At 35.5% G+C, this 8,837-nt stretch overlaps 1 protein-coding gene across 1 annotated transcript in view; it reads left to right on the top strand.

Moving 5' to 3' along the window:
- BAIAP2L1 (BAR/IMD domain containing adaptor protein 2 like 1) overlaps window positions 1-8,837 on the top strand; it is a 44,137-nt gene that overhangs the window by 29,633 nt on the left and 5,667 nt on the right. Inside the window, exons 4-12 of the mRNA XM_075165213.1 lie at window positions 1,221-1,282; window positions 1,381-1,452; window positions 1,786-1,923; window positions 3,309-3,461; window positions 3,916-4,083; window positions 4,818-4,968; window positions 6,158-6,365; window positions 6,681-6,758; window positions 7,108-7,273. Coding sequence (XP_075021314.1) covers window positions 1,221-1,282; window positions 1,381-1,452; window positions 1,786-1,923; window positions 3,309-3,461; window positions 3,916-4,083; window positions 4,818-4,968; window positions 6,158-6,365; window positions 6,681-6,758; window positions 7,108-7,273 — 1,196 coding nt within the window. The remainder of the gene's footprint in view (window positions 1-1,220; window positions 1,283-1,380; window positions 1,453-1,785; window positions 1,924-3,308; window positions 3,462-3,915; window positions 4,084-4,817; window positions 4,969-6,157; window positions 6,366-6,680; window positions 6,759-7,107; window positions 7,274-8,837) is intronic.

The following is an 8,837-nucleotide window of genomic DNA, read 5'->3' as shown; positions in this document are numbered from 1 at the left end:
ACTTCCCGGTGGGATAACTGCAAGGTTGACTGAGGAATAGACAGATTACTAGAGGAGGCGTGCCAGTTAACCAGCTGTGGAAGTGAACCTGCTGTTCTTGCCATGGAAATGGAATGACAGTAAAATACATCTCTAGTCAAGACTTTCAGATGTGACGCAGTTTGGGAATCTGATCGTGGCCCCAGCGCTTTGAGTTTTTTGTAAAGGCTCCTGGTTGAGACCTGGTAACCATCTACAGGTCTAATTCGGGTGAAGACAAACTGGGCACTTCAGGACGCTTCCAACTACTCTTCTCAGCAGTATGTTGCAATCTCCCAGACAAGACTGGCACACACTCAGTGCGTCAGTGCCAGCGCAAAGAAGGGAGTGGGGATGGTGTGGCCATCTGTATCCAGAGCAGGATGATGTGGCTGTCTGCATACAGGGCAGGACTGCAGCAGGCGCAGTTTACATTGGTTTGCACATAGAACCACACCCAAAGGATTGAGGTATTTTTCCTCTATACCCTCTTAAAGCAAAATGAAACAGTCCAGCTTTTAACTGCTCGCAGTTAAGAGTAAGCTGTGTAATTTTGTTCTGGAAGACAGCAGAGCATAATGGGCATATTTAGGATCTGTTGAGAGGATGCCGAGAAATCTGCTGCTTCTTGGCTGTTGGTTAATGCCGTACAGTCAGGCTGTAATCGCTGATAAAACAGCATGGGAAATTAATCAGCATATGTATCAGATCTGTTTTAGCAGGTGTGCTGTGAATGAATGTGAAAGGTTACTTTGTTAATTCTGAAGGTGCAGTTAGTTAATAAACATTAAAGTTCAATTCTCAGACTAAAAAATGGAGAGCAGCTATTTGGATAGTAACAACTATCTCTAGTTCTTGTGTGCTGTTCTCTGACTTGGCAAGAAAAGAGGCTGTTACTAAATCAATATAAGCTATTCTGGAGAGAAGGAAGTATTTATTTTGTCTGGCACTCCATGTCCCTTTTGCATAATAATGCATGATTAATTCTTCCACTGTCACTTATGAGCTTCTTGGTTTGTCTGTGGCCAGATCTAGTTATTTATTTAAACTGCTGTGATGAGCAACAGCAAGAAATTTCCTATCCCTCTTAAATATATTCTGGTTAATAAATATATTAGTTAAATATATTTTATTACTGCTTTTTGTTAACTAACTTCAGAACTCTATGAAAGAAACAAATATGGTTGTATGTTTATCAACAGGCCAAGTTCTCGTAGAAATTTCAAGAACACACAAGAAGCTTAATGACAGTCTAGAGGAGAGCGTAAGCTAAACAATTTCTTTTTTTAATCTATTTTCCTTTTGAAATTATAAATTACTTTTGCCGATTTTTAATAACACTTCATTCATTTGCTTTTAAAGTTCAAAAAATTTCATAAGGAAATTATATCTGAACTGGAGAAGAAAACAGACCTGGATGTAAAATATATGAATGTAAGTACATTCAATTCTAAAAGTCATATTTTATTTACCTATTGCTAGTCAAAGAATTTTTCAGAAATTGCTCCCTAACAGTTAATTAACCAATACATTAGAATTAAGCTTTAGATACATAAACATGGCAAAAATTTTCATGCTTGTTTTGAGTTAAAAAGGGAACCAATACATGACGTAATGGCATTTTTAAACTAAAGTTGAGAAAGGCAATTGCCTAACTCATTTGATGTGTATTAGCGGTATCCCACAGGTTATAGTAATGTTTTTTAGTCACTTACCCAGTTACATTGCTGAGTGCATTATGAGATGTTTTAAATGCTTTGACTGCAGGCAACTTTAAAGAGGTACCAGACTGAACACAGAAGCAAATTAGATTCTTTAGAGAAGTCTCAGGCTGAGCTGAAAAAAATCAGAAGGAAAAGCCAAGGAGCACGAAATGTAATGAAATATGAGCATAAAGAAATGGAGGTCAGTGTATTGTCTCTTAAGTTATTTGTTTCTTTCTTTGTATGAGAACTGGTCAACAGAAAATTTTAAGCTATTACAGGTCACATCTGCTTTAAAACTTGACTTCTGAAGCTTACCACGATTTTTGTATATGCAATGTTATTAGTTAATATACATAACTCCTCTGTAAGTTGTTTGGTAACAGTCAAACTCTACAATTTCAAAAAACATGCATTTTTGGTTCATCAAAGTTGGTTTATATTAAAGGCACTCCTAGAGTATGTATTCCAGTTCAAATTAAGCTCTGGACTGCTCTGCTGTACATATTCAGAGACTTCTGCTTCAGTTTCTAGGTTTCATCCCTTGACCGCTACTTGTTTTTTGTTGGTTTTTTTTTTTTTAAAGTACCTCTGTAACTACACCTTTATGCAGAGGTTTACACAGGGAGTCAGCTATGCTATGCAAATTCAGTAGTAATTTGCTACAAATTAATTTCCCAAAATAGGCAAATGCCAACTTCTGTTATCACTTATTATTACCTTTCCTACTGATCTTAAGACTGCATTGCCATCTTGAGGCGAAATAAGAAATGGCAAGGCAATGAAGAGAAATTTTATTTTAAATACTAAGTCATATTCTGGTTGTCGTGTATCTCAGAAAATACTTGCCATTGATATTTTTATTTGCACAATACTTTTATTTCATGCTAGCTTATATGTTTTTTTCCTCCATATTTTTCTATTTTAATATTCTTTTCAAAGAAAGCTTTGTTTATAAGACAGTACGGTAAACATAAATAGTACTAGCTCCTATTTCTTACTAGCTTTCTTTTAACCTGCATTCATAACAGTTCTTTTTTTTTTTTTTAAGGTATTGGACTGAGGATTCAAGGATTAGCATTTAATCACAGTTTAGCCATGAATCCTCATAACCTCAGACAAATACAGTTTAGTCTTTTTAGTAACTCATTTTCCTTTTTCTAAAATGAAGTAGAGATTCATCATAGCTTTGTAAGAGTAAATGTAACTGCTATAGAGCAGATGAAGGTAATTAGTCTAATTAGAACACCTGTGGCCTTAAAATTGCTCAGCACAGTTGTTGCTTTGATGTCATATTCTTATTTACTGCAGTATTTTATTTAGAGGCTAAAAGACTGTTTCTTGTTTTGCTTCACTTCCCCCCCACTCCCTAAATAGATTATTGATTGCCTGTAATAAGAATATACATTTACCTGATGAGATTAGGGGAGTTAGGTGTGTGCATGAAAAGAGAAAGACTTGGAAGTAGAGCCACCCTACCCCACCCGCCTTTTATCTAAGGCTTTTGGAGTTTGCTTCAGTAATTGGATATATTATCAAATAAAACTCAGATACTGTATGTGATTTTTTTTTTCTTTTTTTTCTTAGTATTTGGAAACCGTGAGCTCTCGACAGAGTGATATTCAGAGATTTATTGCAGAAGGCTGCAGAGAAGCTCTCCTTGAAGAAAAAAGAAGATTCTGTTTTCTGGTTGACAAGCACTGCAGCTTTACCCAGCACATGCACTTCTATCACATTCAGGTCAGTGGCATGAGTGTAAACAGAAATGAAACTCCTGAAATCTAATCATACAGGAGATCAGACTGCCATAAATAGCTAAGATAGCACATAGGAACACTGTAGTGCCAGACACTACAGCATTGTGATCCGTTCATAGAAAATGTTTACCATGCAATATTCTCTTAAATGTATTGTAGCAACAATAAAGGGTTACTGTGACTTTTTAAAAATCATATATTAAGAAAAAAATGTATGGACTGATCAGGTATTTCCAGTATCTGACCCTGAAAAAGGACAGTCTCTTTCTACAACATACTATTTGTTTCAAAGAGGTATTACTTACAAAAATCTTTGAAAATACTTCCATTTTGCTGGTGTTATCATTTTGATATAATAAAAATTAACAAGTAGGTCTGTGCAATTTCATGAAAAAAAGCGTATCTTTGACACAAGTACCTTTTAAACTTGGATGCAGTGTGCGGACTTCCTAAAATCCAAGCTGCCTGGGTGGCAGGAAATCTGTAGCGATGCCACCAAAGTGCCTGAAAAAGTCAGAATGATGATAGACGAAATAAGGACCCCTGGTTCCACTCCAATATCAGGAACTCCACAGCCTTCACCAATGATAGAGAGAAATACCACGGTATGTTGTGCTTTGATGGTTAAAGGTTCTCTCTTAAATGGGAGTAGAGTGGCTTCACTAGCTTCTTTCGTACTTTGGGATCGAGTCTATTATGTACCTCACTTGGAATATACTGGGGTCGGGTATGAAAGCAAAATCATTAAGCTGAATCTCCGCTACAGGAAAAATACACAGTATAGAAGGCAGAAGCACATATCCAAACAAGGCTCAGTTTTCAGTTCAGTACTTAGGACTTTTTCTGCAGAGCCCAGCCTCAGGACTACTTTTGTTCTAACCATTCCATTTTCTACGTTCTTATCTGTAAGTTATAGTGATCACATATAACAAAATGTTACTTTCTATTTTCCTTCCTTCTTCCGTCCACGATTCTTATTAGCGTATTAGAGTACAGGTTAAATTCTAAATTCTACCTATTTGTATGTTGTGTCACCATTAGTTGTTGAATTTCTAAATGATAGTGGTAAACAAAAAAACCTGGAGATTATCTAGGTGTAACTGTGCTATTTGTGGAAAAAAGATCTATCATAGCATTCCCACTAACAAATGTTTATAAAGGGACAGAAGCCTCTTACAAGCTATTCTATCAGCAATTTCATAGGAACATGAGGACTTTCTGACGGGTCTAAATATGTATCACTTGGGAATATTTAAGCATTGCTTTCTAGAATTTGATGTTGCAAATACGTTGTCACCGTCTCCTCAGTATTGTGATACCGTTGTTCTTTTGACTCTAGATTGGAAATGATTTTCATCTTCATCATGAAAATGTATCAAAGGTGCCCCCTGCTCCTACAGGTAGGGCATACACTAGTCCACTGGTTGATATGTTTAACAATCCTGCAACGGTTCCAAAGACGTCTTCTGAAAAACTAAATAATTCAGCCGGTGAGTGTCACTTTGTTGCAAACTATGTAAGTGTAAATGACATACTATAGTGTTCGAAATTATCTTAGGACTTCTTGACTACTATGATGTGAATTCCAAGACACATAGAGGAGTAGAAAATGGTCTTTACGAAGTATTTATATAAGTTACCTAACAGGAGAAATATGTGTTATAAGATGAGGAGAATTGTTTGCAGTAAAATGCAGGTCAAGATAGGTAGATTCTATTTTAATCACTTTCTGTGTGTCCCTGATTAACGCAGCTTAACTGTTCTTACGACTTCCAATCTTATCAGAAGAATACGTTCTATAATTTTGAACAAGACACATCTGAGCGATTATTTCAGTGCACACAAATAAACACAAACTACTATTACAGTCTCACTTTGATTTCCTTTGAGGACATGTAGCAGTTAGGGAAGAATGCTCATGGGACAGAATGAGCACAGTCTTGTATTTCTTTCCTGAAATGTAAAATCCTATTAAGATTTGTTTTCTAAGTTTTTAATATATTGATTTTTTTACCTTCTCTGCTACAGGGAAGGGAGGGAAAGAACTAAGCTTAGATCACAACATAAGAAATGCAGAACTTTTCAATGTGGTAATAGCAATTCCAGCATTTCTTCCTTAAAAAGGCATTTACAATAGATTGTACTGGTCAAATAACATACAATTTTGAGACCTCCTTTACGTTTTCTTCTGGTAAACATCTGGTGTCTGCAGAGTGCCAACTATCTGCAACTGTCATCGATTCAGTTGAAGTTGAGTGCTAGGCACATTTGAAAATGAAATCTTGGACTTTATACCCAGTTACATTTTTATTTTTTAGAATGGAAAATTTTCAAATGTCTTTTACGGCTGAGAACGTTTAGCATTTTTCATGCCAAAAGAGGAAAGAAGTAGCAAGTTAAAACTTACATAACTTTTTATGTCTGTTGGTTCAACTTTATTGGGGGGGGGTGTGTATATAAATGCACATGCTATTAAGAACTTCATGGTGATAAGAAACATTGGCAGATAATTGAGAGGTGTCTAAGTGGAAACCAAAGCAATACAAAGTCTCAGAACTTGATATGCACTTGAGTATTCCTTTATTACTTTTTTTTTCCCTGTTAGACTACTAGTTGTATTTAATTTTGTTAGTGTGTGGCTAATTTTGCCTTTTTTTTGGTCTTTTTCTTTTTTGACAGAAAATTCAGATGATGCCAATTTACCGCGTTCAACTTCTGTTGCCACGGGACTAAACATAATGAAAAGGCAAAAAGTAAAGACAATCTTCCCACATACTGCTGGAAGTAACAAGACATTGCTTAGCTTTGCACAGGGGGATATCATCACACTTCTTGTAGCTGAAGAAAAGGATGGCTGGCTTTATGGGGAACATGACGCAACTAAAGTGTAAGATAATCAATATATTACCCAATTTGAACGTGAAGGAAAAACATGTCTCATCAGATTTTGTTAGCAGATATTAGTAAATGGTTTTCCACCTTTTTTGCTGGCTGTCATTGACTGGAGACTTGGAGTCTTTCTGTAAGGTAAATCATTGCATTTATTTTAGGGAGATTTTGTACACTAATTTGGTATCATCAGACATCGGGTCTTTAAAAGTTAAATCTCAGTTCATTGAGTCTACTGTTTTGTCCACTGTTGTCTTTTGAAAGATCTTTCCAATTCTATATAACATGAAATTGAAAAACTTTCCCGTTACAGAAAAGGATGGTTTCCATCATCGTATACTAGACCACTAGAAGAACCAGCGGAAGAAAAAGCATTTGTCCCAGTGCCCAGGTAACATTTTGGGTGGGACTTGCAGAAATGCCCACATCTTCTCTAACACTTATTAAAAATGTTATTTTTCTGCTTATGTTCTTTGTTGTTCAGTGACATATACAGTAAATACTTTCTAACAGTCTGTAGTATGATGCCTTGATTACATTAACATATTTTAATGATTATACAAAGACCCAAGAACTAGCTTCACCCCAACTTTAATTTAGAGTCCCACTGACTTCAGTGGAATTGTACGCCTTTATCAACTTTCAGCTCATGCACTTTTGTGCGTTCCTAGGGCTAAAGATAAGTGAGAGAGATGTATTATAGGAACTGAAAATGTTATTTGTTGGGTTCTGTCTTGCAGCCCTGCACCAATCCGAAGTATTAGTTCTGTAAATCTCGTGGAAAAAGGTGATGTTGTCCTCCCACCGCCAGACTATCTGGGGTCTTTGCAAACAGATAAAAGAATGGAGTCTTCCAAAGATACTACTGTTAAAACACCAACTGACAGACCAGAAAATGCAGGTCCAGTAAGTAATCAATACCATGAATCCGAATGTTCTGCCCTGCTTGCTTTCGTTGACCTACTTAGCTGAGCTCTTAAGTGAGGCCCTGGAATATTCTACCTTAGCTACTTGTACTTGACTTCAGTGGCCCTTCGATGCAGCTTTCTTCTGGAGTATCATGGGGTTTTGGCATTTCAATCTATCTGTAGTAATAGGAAGGGAGAAGAATTATTCAGGGATGTAACTAAGAGTACTAGGAGACTTACTCTGCATAGCAAACTTCTCGGGAATGAAATCTGTGAAATATTAAGAAATTCTCATAGAAAGTAGTACAAATCCATCACCTTAAGTGATTTTAGAGCTATAGTGGACAGGTGATTTAAAACAGCATAAACTCTGTATTCAGGAATGCTTTATGCAGCCCCATGAAAGTTAGTGCTGTTTTTGTGGATGTTGCTGAGGAATATATGTACTAATGTCCATATTCAGCAAAACCACAGCTGAGTGGAAATACATTAGAAAATAAATAGATAATGCTATATAAAGCTAGTATTTCTGCTATTAAGTCAGCATTCAAACAATGATTCAAAATGAAGACTGATCTAATCAAATTAAGCAATTACTAGTCTTTTTCTTGCTGCTTGTTTAAAAAATATTTTGCTGATGTGTATCTAATGGTGATAAATGTTTTTGAGACTTTCTTCAAAAAGTCTCTTGAAGCAGAGATCACATTTTGATGGCAAAAAACCTTCTGTGATTTTTATATATATAAAAAAAATTTTTTTTTTTATATATATAAAAAAACATAGTTGTCACTGCTAAAATTGAGAAACTGTACCACAGTATGATCAAAGTTCCATTAGTAGGTATGATAGCAAACTTCTCTGAAGTCAGGAATCCTATAATTGGCTGCCAGTAGCTAAAAAAATTCACATTTTATTGTTTATTGGTACAACTAAAATATTTTGTATTTCAATATAACATCTAAACAAATTTTGGGTTGTCCTTCTCACAGATGTTTTTGGTTTCTAAGTAATCTGTTGAATCATACAATAGAAATTGAAGTGGCCTTTGTAAATTTGTACTTCAAAGTAAAATTAACTAAAGAAACTTAAAAAGCAGAAACTGGAAGTTTGTTGCATCACGTTTTGATTAATGGTGAAAGAGTCCATTCAAGTTCAAAGGATGACAGAATATTTATAACGGTACTCCTGTAAAATGGAAAGGCATCAGGAAACAATGGTAGTCTTCAAAGAAGCCTCCTCTCCTTCTGTTTCATTTAAGTCTACTACTAGGATGTCAGATATATCTACAGCATTTTTTACTTAGAGGTATTGGCATTGGAGAGGGTTAACAGGTCTTTGTTATATTGACAAGCAAAGAGAATGAACTGTGTTTAAATAAGTACAAATAGAAACATTTGCTTAATAATAACAAAAATATAACTAACTTCGAATATGTCACTCTAGAAAAAACTACCATTGGAAAGACACAGGTATGACACAAATTACATCGTCAGTAACATCTGAATTTTAAACTATTATCTGCATTTCAGAAGCATGGAGAAAGACAGAATTTTAACAAATGG

The sequence above is a fragment of the Calonectris borealis genome, chromosome 16 (genome assembly GCF_964195595.1).
Source record: "Calonectris borealis chromosome 16, bCalBor7.hap1.2, whole genome shotgun sequence".
Lineage (NCBI taxonomy): Eukaryota > Metazoa > Chordata > Aves > Procellariiformes > Procellariidae > Calonectris > Calonectris borealis.
Note: the sequence above shows the minus strand (reverse complement) of the source record. Positions and strands in the feature narration are given on the sequence as shown.